The sequence below is a fragment of the Copidosoma floridanum genome, unplaced genomic scaffold (genome assembly GCF_036245765.1).
Source record: "Copidosoma floridanum isolate Cflo_tuat_1 unplaced genomic scaffold, Cflo_Japanese_pri ptg000006l, whole genome shotgun sequence".
Taxonomy (NCBI): domain Eukaryota; kingdom Metazoa; phylum Arthropoda; class Insecta; order Hymenoptera; family Encyrtidae; genus Copidosoma; species Copidosoma floridanum.
The window spans coordinates 16,876,428-16,898,730 of NW_028321883.1; the positions used below are offsets into that span (position 1 = coordinate 16,876,428).

Sequence of the window (22,303 nt, forward strand, 5' to 3'; positions counted from 1 at the left end):
AATCTTTATGATGGAAAAAAAATACTGAATCCACAGACTTTATAAATATTTATTCCATCATCGGTAAAATACGTGAATCACATCGTTACGAGATCCACACGAGCATTTTAATCCCATTCATAAGGAGTCCACCCACTATAATCAAATTTATAAACCTTTTCAAAGAAAAAAAAAGCAAGGAAAAACTCGCTGATCTTTTAATAGGTATGATTCAGTATTCGATCACAATATTATTCAAAGGCATGCACCGAGCCGGTCAAGATTCAACTATTGTCTTTGGTATATTTAAAAAACCGTCTATTCGGCTTGTGCATGACGAAAAACTTTTGAATGATAATAAGACACATGAATTATTCAATCATTTTTTTTCAACTTGTTTTCACGAACAACTGGATTGACGTTAATTTCACGTTAGTTGTGTCTTACATCAGACTTTGAACACCTTTATTTTCAAATAACCGTACATCATATTTTTCTCAACTTTTCCAAATGTCCTAGATGACTTTGTGTATTATTATTGTAAAAAAACACATGGATAAAATAAAAAATAATGCAAAAACGAATGAATGAATGAAAAAATGAAAAAAGATGTAAGCTACATAATAATAATAATAATTTATAATTATAGTAAAAATAATAACGGTAATAAAAATAATCATGAATATATACAAACAAACGTAGACGTGCCGATGGTAGAGAAGGCGCGCCCTCGCGTCTCTCACACGCACGTTGTACCTCCTTGATTTCAAACGCGTGCTAGCCACTTATATATAATATATATACAAGTGTATATATTTAATACATACCATACAAGTATATGAATGTGAAAATAGATCTACGATACACGGATGATCAGAAATTAGTAAGATTTTGGTTGGAAAATGTTTGTTCTAATTAATTCGGAATATTTAAAAACACCAATTGATGTATCTCATGGCTGTAATATAATATAGTGCTCACAAATTATTGTGTTACTATATTAATATATAGTAAAATTAATTGATTGGAAACAATAAAGTGCTATCAAGTCGAAATTAAAAATTATAAAACTAGTTTTTTTTTTTTATTATTGCAAAATCATGGGACAAATCTTGAAAAATAATTTTGCCCCATACTCTGGATGAATTAACACAAATATGCTACAAAATATTTCCCTTTGGAGTGCTCAATGATAAAAAAATTTTTTTTTGAGGCACACTTTCAGGACATAAGTTTTTTACTCTCTACGAAAACATAAGACAATTTTTAATTATGCTCAAAAAGTGAAACATCTTTACAATTAAAGACATTTTCTTACAATTCTTTTCGATAATTGAAGAATAAAATTCTTAGTTTTATTTTGTCTGGGTAACCATCAGCTTAAAATGAAAGTTTGTTTCTGGTTTGAAGTATAAACGTCCCAGAATTGTTTTCCGGAAATCACGTCTGTTTTTGCGTTTAAAAAAATTCACTAGCTTACAAAAAAAAAATCATCGTTGCAAAAATTACATGGTTAAAAAAAAAAATATGATAGTGGTACTGAAATCTCATTTGATTAAAGTATCTAAAGAGTTCTCATACGTTTTTGAAGATCTTGGTATAAAAGTGTACTTCAAAAAAATTTTTTTTCAGTTTCCGGCAGCTTTTCAATAGAAAAACTTTTTACAAACTTTTCCACACCTTATACATTTACGTATACATGTGATTATGATTAATGTGTAAACGCATCATAACTTATATACAAGTATAGAATTCACATGCACATGTACCATACACTTATACATTACTTAATATATAAAAAAATACATGTATACATAAAATGTATATAATTAAAGTTACAAATTATTATTGAAGTAAAGAACATATATTATATATTATATTAAAAAAAGAAAAAATAAACTTAAAAAAAGCGCTAATGGTTCACTCAAACTTGCTATACATGTTTAAACGTTCCGCATTTTTTTTGAAATATAAACAAACATTCGATTGATAACATTAGCTTGAAGATTGAAAGTTCAAAATACGGACTAACTGTAACAAAAAAGAACAACGATTCTCTAACTAGTATCAAGTATTATAGTCTTCAACATTGTTGTAGGATTCCATGATTCCAAGTTTTTAAAACAACACTTGTTAGTGAATTATTCCCTTTGACTTAACAATCGTCTCTATCAATGGAAACTCTTCTGTATTTATACACGGATACCCCCAACTATATCTTACCACCTTTTACAACTTTATCGTTCATGACTCTATGCGTGGGTTCACCCACGCGTACGCATCCAGATTAAATTCAATGCAGCATATCTGCTCACAGTACGCAGATCAAGTTTCGGTGTATATTGGATGCGTACCTGAAGTTGATGATTGCGATGATAGGCTCGTACATCTCTACTGGTAGGGAAAAGGTTTATATGATCATTTTATTTAGATATGGGTGATGGTTTCCATAAAAATCAGGCAGGATGTAACTGGTGTACTTAGTTAACTGGTAATTGGATTTTTTTTCATGTTAACATGAGAAAATAATTATCATCAGTATAGTTAGATCAAACTTTTTTTCAATAAAAATGTAGTAGGTACTTGTACCTCACATAGAATTTATATTATGAGGCTTATATCAGTATAAATGTATGATATTAAGTGTACGTTATCGCTGTTGATCCTCTGAAAAATTTTTACATTTATAAAACAAGATGTTTTTCGTGTTTCTGAGTGTCTCGGAATGAGAGGTGGAAATATCGTTGCAAGAAATTAATTGTAGTCAGAATTCAATATACCTAATATTCTTTAGCAAGAAGCATCTATAAATAATTCTTTCAAGGAGAGATTACCTTCACATTTTGCACGTTCTAGTGAATCAATATTGCTTGCAGGTCATCATGTAATTCGAGTACAAACCAAATAATTGTATTGGAAAAATACTATTTTTAACTGAATTTCAAATGAATATACATATGTCATCTATAAACTAAATAGAACGGTGAATCTACCCGATATTTCTATTAACTGGTTGCGTTTCTCTTCAATTAATCTTATAGGTACTTGACAAAAAAAAATAAAAATTATATTTTAGGTCAATTATTTATCGAAGGTGTGAACCAAAAAATGAACGATACATATACTTACATACAGAGATTGCAAATGTAGGTGCCTCTATAACAATTGTTTAAAAAAACTCATAAAGTATTCACACATATATATTATATGATAGATGACAGATTATAATATATTGTAAAACTATAATATACAAGAATAGATTGAAAAATTTATAACACATAACTTTGGAAAGAGTAGATAAAGGAAAGTAGAACAACGAATCCTTATCAAGACTATGTGAAAATGAGTATGAATCGAAGGAAGCTTAGATGCAACCGTCATTATTGTTGTTATCGCGTCATTTTTGTCGAAAAAACAAATAAATGCATAAAGAAGTAGAAAAATGAAAAGAAAACTAGAGAAAAAAAAGCATATTGTATATTTGCAAAAAAAAATGAGGATGCGGGTTGTGAAAGGACATTGGAAGAAGAGTATGAACATCACGAGGGAAATGACGTTAAAAAATGGTTTATTCTAACCGATTATACATAACATGTCTATTTGATGAAAACAAAAAAAAATTTGGAACAAAAATTGTGGGTTGTATCTAATTTCGTCGTTGTTATGTAATTGATTATGGAAAAAATATTATTACTCAGTAGTGAAGGCTACAGCAACTGGTTGGATTGCCCTTCCGTTGTTGGAATTTTTTTAGCTTTTAAGTGTGAAAACGCTACGAGAGCCAGCATGAACAAAAAAAATAGTAATAATAACAGTAATAGTTGATATTGCTCGGTTTGCGTTATTTGGTATTAATGGCTGGGATTATACATATAATGTTCTGTATTCAGGAAAAAGCGCACATTAAAAATAGAGTTGAATGAAATGGGAAAATAATTACGAGATGAGATGAAATAAAAAAAAGAATTACATCACTGGCAGCAGTCACGAGTTAGTAAAGAATCGGTAGTGACATTTGCACATTATACATAAAGCACAAACATACCATTTAGTAATCTCATTGTGACGAGTTTAAGTCAGAAATCATCAATGGTTGGAGGAGAAAATCACTTGCTGTTGCAAAATTGCAAGATTTCATGACAAACTTATTGATTCACTCGAAAACAGCGTTTTATGATTTACTCATTTTATTTGTAACCACAGATTATTTAATGCATTACATAATTTTTAGACAAAAGCATAAAGCCATAAAATTGCAAATATCACAATTCACAATTTTTGTTGTTGCAATTTTGCAATTCCACTTGCGTTTTGCGTCCTCTATGATACACGAACATTACATAAGGCAAAAAAGCTACTTACATCGTATAAAAAATGCTATGTTAATCCTTATGAACATGATATAAATTGATACAAAACGTTAAACAAAAGTATCATGTATTACAGTAGGATACTACGACTCGTACAAGTTTTATATATACATATATATATATATATATATATATATATATATATATAAATACCTTTACATATTTCCTGTTCATTTCTCACATAATAGGAAATAAACGAAACACCAAAATGTTTTTATCGATGTTACGTTTGTCTGATGAAGTCATCATTTTAAACTAGTGTGTATCGTACCTATATAATATGATTATCTGTTAACTATTCATAATTTTCATGTAAGATGCAGTATTCTTATTGCAGCTAGGAGAAGTTTGTTTGTTTTTACTATAAGAAAAAACTAAAATTATAGCTCTTTAGTTGTTATGCAGTTTATTGAACATGTATATGATTGTCTCATTTGTGAATAATTTGTGATTTTAGAGGCCATGGTGATAAACATTTTTATGGCTAAAAACTTGTGTTAAATTAAAAAAAAAAAGGTTGAAGAATTTTACTTTTCCGCTAACGTACAGAAATAACGCACTGAAAATAAATGTATTATGGAAGTTTTTACATTATGTTTGGGAAATGCAAAAACTTAAGTAACCAAATCATTTTCGTAGACTGTCCCACAAATTCAATGTACAGTTACAAGCAGACAAATAATGTACGGATCATGTGCCCTGCAACAAACGATGTGATGTTTGATATTAAATTTAATTTTTTTTTTAATGAGCAACATGTACTCGTATTTAATATTATAGACACATTTTTGACTTGATATCAATTAAAACAATGATCTGAAAAATATTATAGAATGGAAAAAAACCGATTAAAATTCTGACTTCATAGGTTACAGAAGCTTAATTTTTGCTGATTAAATTAGTTATATAGCTTGATGAGTCTAACATACCAAGCCATTGTCCGTAAAAAAAAAAAAAAAAAAAAAATATCAAACTAAATTAATACTGAAAGCAAAAATTTTCATCTTATTTTTCAATAATTTGGCCCACATTGTAACACTGTAGACTTCAAAATGATTTTACTATTTGAACTGAAATGGCGTATGTACAAGACGCAAATGCACTTGCTATCGTATACGTGAAATTGACATTAAATTAAAAATAACGCTACATATTGACAAACAGAAAAATTTGAAAAATAAAATACTTATTCAAAACAGCGACAATGAAATTGAATTTTTTCTTTATTGTGAAATTTTCGATTGATCTAGGGTCATGAGCTGTTAGGTCGACGGTTAGCACGTATATAACTTTATGAGGTGTGCGTATTGTGTGCGTATTAAAAAAAGAGGGGCAGAGAGCTCATTGATGTGGAAGGAAAAGAAAATTCCTTTACCATTTAGTAATAATTAATTATCTCCAAGACACGATGTATACTCCAAAAGTGTCCTATTGTAGACATCTGCATCTGTTGAAACATGGTTAACACACTTGATGTATTATTCAAATCTGTACCAATAAACAATGATTAAAATAAACAAAAAGAAAAATATATTATAGGCATTTTAATTATTTATAATAATAATTATTTACATCTACTATTCATTTATTTGTCAGCTATAAGGCTATTACCTACATGAAATTACTTTCACTTGTACTTGTATTAATTGTACTTAGTGTAATATTTAATCTAAGTATTTACTCTCATGGGTGGTACTCACACGATCTTTCGTGCCTTATAAAGTTTCTACAAGCAATCTAAACTATATCATCCTGAAATTCGTCTGATTGTACCACACTGATCCATCAAGGATTCTATATGAAATTTAAACGTAATCCATAATGCTTCCACGTCCCAGCAAAAATACTTTTTCGCCAAATTTTTTCAGAGTTCTCTTGGATTTCTAATGTATATCTTAAAGATGTCCTTGAAAAATTTCACCTTCAAAGATCACTTTAAGATGGGCATTAGAAGTTTACAAGACATCTACAAGAAATCTCCAGAAAATTTGTTTGCTAGGGGAAGTCCATAACTTAACATTCTAAAAATGCCAATATTAATTAATAATAAATTTTTACAGCTGAATATTTCTGATTATAATCCATTGCATTATAAGCATCAGTATAACACAAACAGAAACCAGTCCAAGCACTTTATGTTGAAATTACAAATCGATAATTTAATGTATAACAATCAAACCTATCTGTTTTTATACTATCGAGTGGATGACAACCGTGAGTACTAATTTTTATATGTGCTGTAGATAATATTAATAATTGTTGATTGGAAAAAAACATTCTTAAGTAAATTGGCAATCGGTCCACGTAGAATCTATTTGAGTTTTAGTTGGATTAGATACGAAATCCTTTATGACTCTACCTAAGTGGTAAAGTTTTGAAATGAAAAGACTGATTGATTTGTGTCCATCCAAAATCCTTAAATCGTTTTTTTATTACTCATTGAAAAAGCATTTACAGATTCATAGTGTATTTCTTATAAAATTAGCATCATGTTCAAAGTCACTGCAGAGCCTTCTTAAATATATACCTCTACAATTTGATTTCTTATATAGTTTACTAAAGATGTTAAAAATTTCTTTACCTAATCTATTTCAACTGTTTCAATAATGTTGTTCAATGCTTATGAATAACGATCTCATCCAATCTTATACCTTATTCCTTCTCTTTACGAGTATTTCTTTCAAGCAATTCACAAATACAACGGCAGTCAGTACGCAGTATAACTGGCCCACGAGCACGAGTATAAGAAAGAGCAGGAGAGATAGAGAGAGAGAGAGAGAGAGAGAGATGTTCAAAGATAGAGTGGGGAGAGAGAAGAAAGCGAGATGACCTCATGAGTGCCTCTACAATATATGAACAGATAATGAGATAGTGTGATGCCCCCTGATGTAGATGTACTTGTCTACTTGTATGGTCTACTAAAGAACTCTGACAGTTCAACTTTCTAAACTTTTTGTATCTTTTGAGAAGTCACTTTTGAAGAGCGAATTAAATTTTTTTTTTTTTGGCTACGAATCAATTTTTTTTTGTTATGAGACTGACAGTTTATTGTGGTTCTGTGTTATCTAAATACAATATTTAAAATATATTTTTTACTCTGTTAAGTTTATGTATTTTAAATCGTTAATTTTTTTGTTCGATCAAGTAAGAAACTCGTACTTAAAATACAAATTAAAATTTTTCTAATAAAATACATTAAAAATAAATATACATAATTCAAAAGCTTATGATGCAGTATTTATAAGATTTATACAGCAATACGCAGAATGTGTACCTAAATTTTAAATAGTGAAAAACAATATATTTCATTAAATTTTTTTTAAAATGTTCTGTAAAAACGTTAAACATGGTACTTTTTGGATACATATTACCTCACTTCATTTAGTTTCCTTAAAAATTTATTTAGTTTTTCAAAATTGTTGCTTAATTGACATTTAGTGAAACTAGGTATTACGCTACTTTAAAATAAAATCAATCTTTTTATTCAAAATCCAATTTTTATAAATTATACAGCACAAATCTGCTATCCAGATTATGTGGATTAATACACTCTTAACATTTGAATCGCCCCGCCGTAGGCAGTGGAGGAGACAATGCGCAATCTGAAATCTGCAGTCAATGGACTAAACGACTGTACTTAAACGTCGAGCCCGCCGATTTTAGTTGCTGTTTGGACCCTGGAAAAGGATCCAGTACTTTCGTGTTGTAGTATATTTATATACATAGATATACAATAGGAAAAGAGCAACGAAAGATGCGCAAACGAACGATGTTATACTCGGCGCACACAGAGTTACCTCGACGCCAACCTGGACAAACTACAATTCCATCATGATAGAATAAAAAGAAAATGTGCTCCGGCGCATCTTACAAAATGATCAGCCAATCGCGTGCTTTCCCAAAATTAGCCATTTTAAGAAAACATTCGGTACTAACCAATGAAACGATGTAAAATGTAGACGAACATAGCCACATTGGGAAGGCGCAGAAACGAACGAATTCGGGTTGGCTAGTTAAATTTCAACCATGATCAGCGCATACATTGAAACAAGGACAGAGTAACTCTTATACTAAGAGTAGTGTGAGACTCTCTCGAAGTTTGCTAGCAGCAGCTAGGCTAGCACCAGCGCAGCTAGTTCATGTATACATGGCCGTTGTCGTTCGTTTCTCTGTAGCTTGTGTTTTGTGCAATGTGGACACAATATCGTGATAAAAAACCAAGTATTCTTTTCAGTATAGGAAACCTCAAAGTTTATCATTATATTTTATTATCTCATAATTTGGAATGGACGTGAATATTATTGTTTACAAAGCAGCATCGTTGAAATATTAGTCAAAGTGATTTTGTTGGAAGATTTAATACTTACTGTAACGTACTATATACGAACAAATGCCTTACTTTTCTCAAAAAAAAGTTCGAACTCAACTTCACAGGATGAACAGACTTTCAACACTATCCAAGATCTCACAAGATAGTAATAAAAGATACAATCTACTGTTTAAAATTTTTTGTTGATTTGTAAGGTTATGTTCTTCGTTATCTCCTACATCCAGCCGCCGCCAAAGCGTCGCCGAAATGTAAGTGTATAGATATATTTTATACAGGACCTTACTTTATATACCTAAGTTATTAGTGTATAACTTTTATTTTAAACAAAGTAAAATTAATATTCATATGCAAATAAACCAACCTTAACAATAAAATCAAGATTTTTAATATAACTTTTGATTTTTTTGTCTTTCATAAGCTTTACAAATAAATTTCACATTTCTTTTATTAATTTTACAAACAAATTTCGTCACGAGAGCCTATAAATTTACTACATCTCATAAAATATATGTTTCATAATATTATTTAATTAAATAAAATTAATGAAATTGAAGGCATAATTTTTATATTTACAACAATTTAACATCACATTTTATTTAAATTTTTTATTGCGTTAATAACTTTATCGTGGAACGTATAATTTGACATATTTGATTAACAAACGCATTGTTACAAAATAATTTAGAAAAATCATCTCAAACAATACTAAAATACATCTCACATTTTTTTTCAAAAACCTATCTTAAAATTATGTTTTTAAATAGTTTATCTTACAGCAATTAAATGAAACACATTCTCGCGAAAACGGGCCTAAAAATTTGTTACCTTTGACTTTTATTTTAAAGCGTGTATTAGAATTAAAAAAAAAAAAATACATGTACATATCGAACTAAATATGTAAAAATAAAAAATAAATATAAAAAAAGAAAAATACAAAACAACTATAAAAATTATAAGAATTAGAAGTATAAAAATACACAACATTTAATAGAAATCAAAAAAATATATCTTACTCTCAAAATTATCATTGTACAGTTATTTAAACAAAATTTTTGCATAGGCGATGTTTTTTGTGAAACAGCTTTTATAATTTATGCATATGTACGACTAACAAATACTGATTAAATCGTACACTTTTTTAAAAAATTTGACGTTGATAAGTATTTATGAACATTTATCAATTGCTTTGTGTAAACGTTAAAATTTTATGTAGTTTTCATGATAAAACCTTTCGAAAAATTCTTTAAAAACTGGTATAACAGTAAAATTTGTAGCTATATTTTTAATTAGTCAAATTTTCGACATACTCAAAGTCACAATGATTTCACAATATAAGGATTGAGGTCTATAAGGTGAATTTATGGCTAACTGTTTACAGAAGTTTAATTGATGAAAAGCTTTTTTTAGATCATTTCAACTGACATTTTTTACTTACTAAAATTCTTACATTTTCAAGTTCTGAATATTACGCTGAGTATATGTCACTAAAATCTAGCAAATATTAACAGATCAAACTTAAATTAGTTTTATGCTATTACTAGATATTAAACTATTTGTAACTTGAAAAATGTTCTTAGCGACTATTTTAAAAATTATCTCTTTTTTCATATGTTTTATAGTATCTTTACATCTCTCTGTCATTAGTTTTACGTATTAGTAGCTTAAGTAATTAACACTCAATGAATTTTTGTAGTTACATTTTTTTTTTCGATTTCTAATATAAATTAAAGCTAAAAGTAAAATTTTTATAAGCTTTTCGTTATCAGTAATAATTTTTTTCCCAGTTTTTTAAAAATGAACAAGCTTATATTTATTGATAATTAAAGAAAAGTAGGATACCTGCTTACGTACATTATTATTAATTTCACAACTATTGCCTTAACTTTCAGTTACTTACATGCCTACCTTCTCTGCTGACTTTACATCTTTTGACTTAATACAGCTCAAATACTTGTTTTATTTAGACATGGGCTTCACTCTGACATTATGAATGTTTTATTTACTAATAAAATAATGAAAATTGTTTAATAAATTTTGAAGTTAAAACATTTTTAATTTTTAAATTAATTTTATTTCGATAATTTTTTTTATAAATATTTAATGAGATGGCATTTTTCTAAACTACAGTAAGATAATGTGGTTTTAAAGAAAATTTTCAATACATTTCAATTAAAAATAAGTTTAAAAATTTCTGGCAAAATGTTTTTCTCACATTAGATGATGTATTTTATCAAAAATGTCTGAGTTGATGTAAATTTTTTTTATATAGTTTTAGATTTGTGCTTCTCAATAAAATTTGAGACATTGCAATTGAACGATAAATTGTTGAGATGATACCTTCTGCTAAGTTATATTTATACTTATATAATTTCTATAATTTTTATTATGTGCTTACTTTATACAATGTTTTTTTAAATATATTTCTATCAACAAAAAAACAATAGCACAAACAGATATTTTCATTTTACAGCTACATTGAAATAAAAAAGGCCTTAATCAATCGTTCAAGAAGTACACTTTAAAAAATTAAAATGCAACATAAACTAAAATGTTACGTGTGCGAAAGTGATAACTGCGATGTCCCTAACAATCAAACGATATGTGAGAATGCATTGAAGGTAATGTATCAAAATTCTTGACATTGTTGAGAAAGATTTTCAACAAAAAAAAAATTTTCTAAATAAAACCCAATTTTTCAGTGTTGGAAATCAACTGTCCGCAATCCAGATGGTACCAAAAGAGGCAGCCGAGGCTGTATCCTTAATCCTGACCAAGTGCCATTGTTATGCAACAAAGTACAATTAAGCAACGTAACAGCCTCGTCAACGAGTGACTCGAACAACAGACCTACCGCTGTTAATCCGTTTAACACCGAGTGCTGCCATGAGAACTTATGTAACGTCGGTTCATTTCCCGTACTCCAGGACCCGATTATTGGTAATTTTATCATTTGTTAAAAAATTTTAATCACTTTACAGCAACGTAAGTAATCATTATTTCAACTATTTACAGATGAAACCGGCATAAACAACGCGCTCAAAATCACACTCATAGTTCTCGGACCTATCGTTATATTGATCCTCGTATTTTTCGGAATTTATCTTTACTATAGGAATCGAAAGAACAATAATCGCGATAACTCAACGACAACTTTTCTGGCAAATCGGCGCTGCAAAAAACTCATTGAGCCAGGCATGGACCCACCATTACTTGCCTTTTCCACTGGTTCGACTGGTGGCAACGCGAGTTGTTCACATGAGCTTAGAGCTACAGCTGCTGGTGATAGTACACTAAAGGTAAACTTTTTTTTCCTGAATTAGATTAAATTGTAACGTATAATATTAACTTTTTGAAAGATTTTATCGTTGAGGTAGACAATTCATAAAATGATTTTAATTAAAGAGTTGAAGGAAGCTTTGCGTACAAATTAATTGAGAACTACTTTCCTGGCTAAAAAAAAATAGATTAATTATAAATAAGTACAAATTATATGGTATTATGGCTTGTATGAAAATTAATGGATCTCCTCCTATTGTGCACAGGAATATCTGGAGGGCCAAAGCTTGACGAGTGGCTCTGGCTCTGGCCTACCACTGCTGGTTCAGCGTACTCTAGGGAAGCAGGTGGAACTGGTCGAGTGTTTGAGCAAAAGCCGGGGTGGTGGCAGTTTCGGCCGCGAGATCTGGCGGGGTATCTACCAGGGTGTCAACGTTGCCGTTAAAATTTACCCCTCGCGTGACGAGGCCATGTGGGCCCGTGAAACCGAGTTCTACTCTAAACTGTTGCTCAGTCGACACGACAACATACTGGGCTACATCGGTAGCGACATGACTAGTCGCTCAAGTTGTACTCAACTCCTGCTCGTCACCGCCTATCATCCGCTTGGCTCGCTCTATAACTATTTGATGGAGGTTTGTGTTCATCGTAATATAAATAAAGTTTTCATTAGCCACACAACATTGGTCGTTCTCAAAGGGTTTCAGAAACGTGCATTTTGAAACAAAATAAGCTTGAAATCAGTTATAAAATATTTTAAAAACATGAGTACGTCAGTAACAATAAGATATCACAAATCTCGTTGGACCTCAAATACAACGTTTCAGAAAGGTTTCTAAAATTTAAGGTCAGCAACATATTAGCTCACAAAAATTTCAGTAGAAACGTTGTATTTGAGATCTACCAGGTTTATGGTACCTCTCGGTTCCGGACATAACTAGGGTTTTAAAAGGTTTTGGGTTATTTTGAAGAACGATCCCATCTTAAAAGATTGATTGTCACGTGACTGAAGCCATTTTATTCGTTCTGTGATTGGACGAGACTCACAAAGAGCGGTCGAATGTGAAAATGTTGAATATTTAAAATAATTATGGTATAAGATAACAAAATAATCGGTATTTTTGGATTTAAATAGATCAAATAGTTTATTGAAAAAAATTGTTTTAAGGATCAATTTCATTAAATCGAAGTAATAATTGAAATAAAAAATTAGTCTATGTTGTTACAATTTTCTGGAGTTAGATACTATTTAATTTAATTGTACTCTTGAATGAAATTGTCATTTTAAGAGCTAGTATATTACTTATATTTAAAACTTACATTTAAAATAAAAAATTGTTGATACAATTGTTAGTTTGAAGAAAGGATCCGAATAAAAAATAGCAAGAAAATTAATTTTTCTTACTTTTGACATGATAGAAAATGTAGAAAAGATATTTTGTTCGGTTGTATATTAAAACTGAATAACAAAATAGATAAATATTCGTAAATATAAATCAAATCGAATAACAAAATAATCAAAGCCCGAGAAGTGCATCTAACATAATTAGTTTGTCTTAAAATATATATTTTTTAAACGCATTGGAAATGATGCTACATGAAATAATACATGTTAGCACTATGTAAGGTGATATAAAATAATTTTAGTGTTTAATAAAAATGTGTGTCTCTGTTAACAGCTGCCCCAAGCTCTAACCCACCATCAGATGTTCCACATGTGTCTGGGCATAGCATACGGACTGCTGTATCTCCACACTGGTGTGTACGGTACCCGTGGCAAACAAGCAATTGCTCACCGTAATATTAAATCCAAGAACGTGTTGATGAAAGCAAATGGTACATGCGTCATTGCTGATCTCAGTCTTGCTGTCACTCAGGAGAAACTCACGGAGAAACTTGATCTCAAACCGGGCTCCAGGCGCTACATGAGCCCCGAAGTGCTGGAACAGACGTAAGTTGACCATGTACTCACATCCGAGACCTATCAGAATTTTGTAACAGGATAAGGGAAAAAAAGAGGGGGGCTTACATAAAAATCTATATTTTTAAAAAGTAATTAGTGCTATTCCACCAAAAATTATTCGTTACATAGTTGAAACCAAAGTTTACATACACTTTTGGAACTAATCTTACTTTCTTCCTCGTATTGTTAAGAGCAAGAGTAAAGTCGTAACCACTATAGTCATGTGATACACTATTTTGGTATCTGTGAGATGTAAGGAACAAATTTATTTAATATTGAAATGTATGGATTTTTGTCAATAGTAGTTTTTTCCTAGCAAAAGCTGGTGGTAAGTGTGCCCTAAAACGAAAGATTAAAAATATATGTTATGTGCGTAATAGAAATACCTATCCATAATTGATTATTAAATGTTGGGAAAATTATAATAATGAGAGAGTACGGCTTTTCTCTCAAGAAAACTATGTGTAATAATGCATCTTTGCTTTCGCTAACTCTTAAAAACCACTCTGTAGCAGCAGATTTTATCAGCCAAGCAGAAAATATTAGTAATCATAAGTTTCTCATCTGACTCCTGTTTACACGTAAACATAAAAATTTGCTGATTTCAGATGAAACTAGGTCAATATTTCAACAATAAGATCACTGTTATCTTCAGGACACTATGTGTGTAAAAAAAGTTTAAATTATTTATTATTTTTACGACTCGAGTGGCCAACACTGTGACAATTGTAGCACTGAGAGGCTTTATGTTTTCTGAAGAGTTGCCACTAAACTTTTAGGTGAGAACGCGGAAAAATACTTTTCTCAACTTTTTTATTGAGTTCCAAGTTCTTTTTATCACTTAGGTAGATTTTTGCAAGCATGAGGTACTTGCAATCTCTATAAAATTATCAGGATGTTACTCACTGCAATTAAAAAATTTAATTTTTGCAAAATCTATATTTTCACTCATCATACTATCTTTATATTGTTCCCGACCGTACTGCGAATCGCATTTAACTCATGAGAGGTAGCAGTTACGACTTGAGTGGCCAACTCTGTGACAATTGTAGCACTAAGAAGCTTTATGTTTTCTGAAAAATTGCCACTAAATTTTTCGGTGGGCAATAGACTTGATTTTTAAAATTCTTTTGCATTACTGTTGTTCGTGCTATGACATGTTTTTTTTTTCATTTTAATATTTGTTGATTATTCATTTTTATTAAATACTAATCTATGACGTTTCGCCAATCAAATTTGGCTTCTGCAGATATTGTATTAAAGATGGATTCCCCGCTAAGTAAAATATGTACAACTGTATGATTTGCATTACAAATTCGATGGGGTAGAACCGTAAAATGGCAAAACTGTACAAAAAACTATGTATCATCTTTATATTTAATTACAGTGATAATCTTTATTAAGACTGTAAAAATTGTCTCAGGAATCCACCTCACTCACATGGTAATGATAATAATAACTTAAATAATTTTGTCACAATTGTTTTTACAAATTTTCTCATAGTTTTGTGTTAACTTCGTATGTATGAATAATTATTCATAATTTGGATATCGTCATTATACTAAATTATTTAGTTGAAATGATAAACTGATTTGATTCATTTGCCCTTCATGAAATAACTTTAGTGTATTTAATTTTTTGAGGCAAGAATTGAATTAAATTATTATGTACAATACTCACACAGCACGAGTGTAAGAAAGCTATATTTGAATAATTAAAAAAAAAAAATTTATTTTATTAATAGCTAGGGTGAGATAATTAGTTATACTTGAAGAGTCAATAAAAATTAATACTTAACATTACATTTCAAGGAAAATTAATCATAATCAATTGAACAAGGAATTAAGAAAAAATTAAAAGAGTGTCAGATCACAGGTTTTCGATTCCAGAAGTGAAGACTTCTAAAAAATTTTTTTCTCTTTCTCTTTATTCCCCTCTTTTCATCATTATGGATACTAATAACTAATATAGTTTATCCAAATTTTCTATACTAGTTGTAATAATCGACGATGATACTACATTTGATACAGCAGTTTTTTGTACCGCACTGGAACAATAATGTTGGGCTCTTGCATCTGTTTAAAGTCGAATTAGGTAAATATAAGTTTGGTAGCATACTTTTACATAATGTAAATGTTGCGTTTCATAGTAAGCACTATCTTTTCAGCCACACGCAAATAATAAGGGCTGTTACATTGCGTAATAAACTCTGAGCAATATCAGTGAATTTTTAATTTACGGTCTGGGGGCAGAAAATATGACATAAGGTATTTCTCTAATTCATTTATAAACTTTCCTTAATAACTCTTAAGTACTAATTTAGTCTTATTTTTTCGAAATGAAATATATACCCAAGTACTTCATGAAAATCATCATATTAATCCCTTTTTATTAAAATTTTAACTAAATTAGTTAAACTAAAATAGCACAAGTAGTCACCTCTGCTCTTACAAATACTTTATCAACCATGCAAATTTCCATACTCATGGTTGCGTGCATTGCGGACCTTGTTGGTGTTGCTTGATTAATCACGTTGTCTGGTTTTTTTTGGAGGAAGTAAATTTGATGCAAAACAGAATTTTGAAAAAACAAGTAGACTTAGCTTTGAAACTTATTTTCAAAATTTCAAATTAGTCAGAACAAGTACTAGATAAGCTTTTTAAGACAAACACAAAACCTCTCATGAGATACAACGTTGAAAAAAAAATAGGAGTGATTTCCAATGAGTACAAAAAAAACTTTATTATAATTTTTCCCAGCACTACTTAACTGATGATTTTTTGTGGAATTGCTAATTTACATACTCTGTCGACTGTAGTTTGATTTTATCAATGTCACCGACATGAGTGAGTATTCATGTAAACTCTTAGAGCCCTTCAAACGAACCAAAGATGCCTATGATAGATGATAGTGAAAATTAAAACACCCAAGGGTATTTGTAAATATAAACTTAGATACACACGAGAATTGAATAACATTAAATGCATAAGATGCCTTCTGTGTTACCAATGTTTTAGTCAAACTCTATCATGCTCAATAAAGACTGAACAAGCAGTATTATGTATCGTTAAACAAGCCCTTGAGCAAGACTGAATTTCTAATGAGCTGTGGCACAAGCTACGTAACAAACTAATTTTAGTCAGAGGAAAAAATTACTGTTAATAGGTGTGAATTAAAATAGTTGCACAAATTCAGACGCAGTTATTTGTATCTCCAACAAAAAGTTTTTGTTCTCTACAGTGGGTTAAGTGACAGCGTTGCGGATGAATACCATCTTTAAGGCATTTCACTATGCATAGACATTTTGATTGGGGTGATCCAATGTTTATTTATTGTACGCTATATACTTTTCACTACGAGTGTTATACCTAAATAAAGTGAAATGACTTAAAATGGCGCAGCTGATATGAGGATCACATTTCACTGTTTGCCAAACTGTCCCTTGACTAATTAATTAACAAAAAACTACTGAAAAAAAAACATAACAAGAATGATTTAAACGAGTGTATGACATAACTTAACAGTTTTAATTTTCAGTAAAACATTCACTTTTAACGTGTGTATCCTACAAAAAACGTGTATGCATCTCGGCGAGAAAGTAAACTACCACCTTTGGTACGGCTAATTGCTGAACCTGCTGAAAGCGATGACTAGTTTACTTTCTAGCCTGGGTATGTACTACAGAATTGATTGTTTCTGTTCAGCATTTGTAAATTTTTACGTTATTGATACCATGTTTGGAACATTAATGAATTATTACATTAGTACGATTTACTGTACGATGTTCACCTAAGACACTTTATTCATATCGAAATATTTTTAAATATTAAATATTTTGTGACAAGTTTTTTGTATTAAGCTATCACATTATTGATTGTCTGTGAATGAATAATTTATTATAATTTTTCCCAGCAGTATATATAACTGACGATTATTTGTAAAAAATGTAATTCAGCAAATTTTTTAAATACCAACTTATGTGATGACGTTCATTTTATATTGATAATTTTTTCTGACAGCTCTACAGTGCGTTGGGTTCACATTATGCTCAGAGAAAAAACTTACGTCAGCATCATTTATACATTTAGTAATTATTAAGAAAAATATTTCAAAAAAAGCAAAAGTAATGGTCCAATAGAAAATAGTGGTTTGGTAGTTATATATTTAAATAGAATAATAAAATATTGTTTATACGATGAAAATCAGTTACATTGAAAAATTTTGGTTCAACTATAACTTAATTTGTTTTTCGCTTAATAAACGCAATCTGAGTCAGATTTTTATAGATAGCGTGACAATTAGTACGCGTATTGTGTATTATGTTTAAAAGTAGAATTGTACTCTTTGTTTAAATAAATTATGCTCAAATTTGTTTCACAAGTTTCTCTTTTTTTTACTATTATACCTATCCTGTTCAGAATATTTTGAGTATGTATTGTACATTACACGGTAAATTCAAATATAATATGAAAATTACAAAGTTTTTTTTTAACACAATTATACAACAAAAATTTTTATAATACAAATATTTGATTTAACATAAATTTGGATTTGATATAACAAAAATTTTTATTTCACATCATGAAACTACAACTTATCTAACTTATTTTACTTCCAAAGTATAAAAATTAGGTATCAAAATTTTCTTTTATCATAAATAAGTTTGAATAGCCTTTAATTTGATACATAGTAAATTATACAAAGTCATCTATGTATTATAATGTTGGAAATACAATGTATGTTGCCATTGTTTGAAAACTCTTGTTAATAATTTCAAAGTCTCTCTTTTTGTCCTCATAACTTACTGCTTGATATTTTTTAAAGGTATAATTAAAATATTTTTGTCAGTAATATTTTTCTCGTCGAAGCCATTCATATTTTCTTCTTTCCTATTTTTTTTTTGTTTCAATTGCAGGATTGATCCTGAGTGCCTTGAAAGTTTCCGTCACGCTGATATTTATAGCCTTGGACTGGTATTCTGGGAAATATGTCGAAGATGCATGAGTAACGGCGTTGCCTTCGATTATGCCGCTCCGTACTCTGAATGGCTTGCAAGCGGAAATCAAGAACCAACGCTAGAGGATATGAGAAAAATTGTGGTTGTCGACCAGCGCCGACCACCGATACCTAATCGCTGGCACTCTGATCCAGTATGTGTTCTGTTGTAATGATTTGGTATTAGATTGAAACATCTTACTGATATGATAATTTTTTTTTTAATTTTTAGTCTTTAACTGGTATGGGGTCAATGATGAAAGAGTGCTGGCACACAAAACCTGACGCTCGCCTTCCTATTCTCCGAATAAAAAAGACTCTCGTCAAGTTAGCCTCCAACAATCCAGATGTGCGTCTATCTCTAGATTAATGATCCTACTGCTTTTAATAATGTTCCAGAAAGCACAACTATCTGTCGGATGACTGTTCATTTAGAAAAAAATTTTGATAATTATTTAAAACAACTTTTAATTAGATTATAACGGAATTTTTTCGTGATTTGTAATTGTCAACCTATGTAAAAATTCTTCAATGAGGTACTTAATTTTATTGTACGACTGAAAAAACTCATCATTTTTAAGGTACCTTATCTAAAAAAATGTTTGCAAGATTACAGAACGAACTAGAATGCACTTATGATTTTTACAAAAAGTTGATAAACCACTAAAAAAGTTTTTATATAAATTATTTTGAATAAACCAGAAGTCAGTTTCACAACAAATCATACGATGCAATTGCATCACTTTGCAAGTAGTTCAACTACAGCAGCAATAGTTTTCGATATTGCCTTATTTATTTAGACAAGTTAATACTTGCATTTTACAATGTACACTAATTAAATTTTTGGAATTTTTAAGTAAACTAATAAACTGATAACTTATGAACTTGAACTTTCGTGCATGTATTTCAAAATACTTTAATTACTATTTACTAATAAAAACAATTACCTCCTTGGTGGGGTTAATTGAGGTATCATAGGTTGGAATCCCGTCTTAAAATATCGATATTCCTTATATTCTTTTCGATGTCAAGTTATGGTTCCGAACATATTTTCTTTTGAGATCCTGATAACTAAGGAAAAAAATCTAAGTTTTTCTTTCCAACTTTTTTTTATCTCGTTTTTTTCAATGAATTTTTTTTAATGAGACTATTTACGGTATTTATTCGTGTTTCAGCATGATTCTTATAAAAAAATCTGAGAATAATGTATTCACACGAAAAATAAAAAATATACATGAGTGGATACACATGATTAGCCATATCTCATACTTCATTCAATTTTATATTAAATAAGGCTTAATGATATTATTTAAAAATTCTTTTTACTGCGAAAAAAGTTTTGCTTCACTATTTAATTTTATTTTTCAATTATATATTTTAACACTCGGTCTCCAGAGGGTCCTAGAGTGGGAGAATATCCACGCCAATCTGTGACCATACATGCCAACGAATGCACCCCTCACAAATTTCCACTTTTATTATTAATATTTCCGGCGATTAAAACAGGAGGCGACAATTTCAAGACGGGCAACAAGTACCTAAATTGTGACACCAAAATTTTTAAATCAGGCAGACAAGACCAGGTTATATTAAATTGCATTTCTTTGAAGGTCTATATTTTAAAACAGTCGTTGTTAAAGATTGCGTATTCCCAACTGAATTTGTAAAAAAATCAGAAAATTAGGATGTTTAAAGAGTTAAAACCACTATAAGTGTCGAACAATGAGAAAAGAATCCCATATATCCATATGTACATGATAACCCGAATCAAGTTGCCTACTCTGACAAAGATCTTAGCGATTAACATTTTTTAGGAGGAAAAAAATACACCAGTGGAAGTGGCAATCTTTAATACCATAACTGTACTGCACTATCTGTACATTCCATAAAATTAACACCAGTGTCAAAAATAAACGCTTTGCCTCCGCACGAGGATAAAGAAATCATACAAATAGAAAAAAGGACTCCCTTCAACATACCTTCTTCTCAAGTCAAGGATACAAATAGTACTTACTATCCACGTGTTTAAGAAGCATATCGTGTCCACTTATCGTCCCAAACCCTTTATCTCTGATGGCTTACCTCTACTTTAGTGTATGGAAAAAAGCAACACTATAGAGAGCCATGGACTTTCTTTGTTGTATTGCTGCGGACAATGTGCATGACACTTGTTTTTTCCATCATCAGCTACGTAGCCATGTTCATAAGGTATTCAGTTATTCGTATGTGCGTGAAATGCGTACGTTTCACACGAGCTTTCTGTCATAATCTGTTCTTTAAATCAATCAGTCCTTCCTTTGTGTTGGAAGCAATCGATCGAGGGTACGGACATTCTTGTTTTTAAAGAAAAAAATGAACCAAATAATAATTATTGCCTATGCTTTTTTGTGCTTGTTATAGATTTGGTAATATTTTTTTTGACACATTGCACATGCAAATTGTTTACCAAAGATGACAAAAAATCATCAAAACTCGATGGCTGAGTATTTTTAGCAATAAACTTAGACTTTTTTTTGTTTTTTAAATAGTTTTTAGGGACTTTCCTTGTGAAAGATTAGATAAAGAGAATATTAACCCCAACATGACAGGGATTTCTTAAAATCGCCACAAACTCGTTAGTATTTTGTAATGTAACAATCATAACAATAAATTTAAATTCAAGTTTAATTTTTTTCTTCAGCCAATGAACTACAAGATATGTATAGAAAATTCTAATGTTTTTGTATCGACAATTTCATTTTTTATGTTTTAAATATCTTCTTCACAATATAGTCCAACTAGTCAGTAGGCATTTAAGATAAAGCATAATAGGAACGTTAGCATTTCATTATAGCAAAGTTACACAGTAAATTTTAAATCATAAAACTTTCTTTTTCTCTCAAGATAATTTTTATCCTGGATGTTGACAAGAAAGAGCGTCAATGTTTTTAAGTGCATGGAAAATAAATAACGAGTGAGCGATAAGTCATCTTTAATACCACTATTGATTCGTAGTGCCTTAAGAGTTTCTATCACTTGGAATGGCTTGCAAATGAAAATCAAGAACCAACGCTAGAGGATATGAGAAAAATTGTGGTTGTCGACCAGCGCCGACCACCGATACCTTATCGCTGGCACTCTGATCCAGTACGTGTTCTGTTGTTATGACTTGGTATTTGTTTCTATTTCCAAGAAATTTTTGTACTATAAACAACTATTAAAAACAACTATTAAAATTATTGGAATATATTTAGGAAATTATTCTGTAGATCTGAATTATAGTATCGGAACCTACAGAATTTTTTGTCTGTATACAAAATCTTAACAAGTGATTCAACATAAAACCTGATAATACTATAGGCTTTAGAAAAAAATACGTACCGCGAGATAGAGCTTAATAAGATGGATGCT

At 30.1% G+C, this 22,303-nt stretch overlaps 1 protein-coding gene across 1 annotated transcript; it reads left to right on the forward strand.

Moving 5' to 3' along the window:
• Window positions 1-8,384: 8,384 nt before the first annotated feature.
• Window positions 8,385-19,797, forward strand: sax (type I BMP receptor saxophone). The gene is made up of 8 exons (XM_089598529.1): window positions 8,385-8,927; window positions 11,150-11,297; window positions 11,379-11,616; window positions 11,692-11,975; window positions 12,222-12,590; window positions 13,635-13,906; window positions 18,834-19,068; window positions 19,146-19,797. The coding sequence occupies exons 2-8, from the start codon at window positions 11,211-11,213 to the stop codon at window positions 19,281-19,283; spliced, it is 1,623 nt and encodes a 540-aa protein (XP_089454655.1). The 5' UTR covers window positions 8,385-8,927; window positions 11,150-11,210; the 3' UTR covers window positions 19,284-19,797.
• Window positions 19,798-22,303: the final 2,506 nt, after the last annotated feature.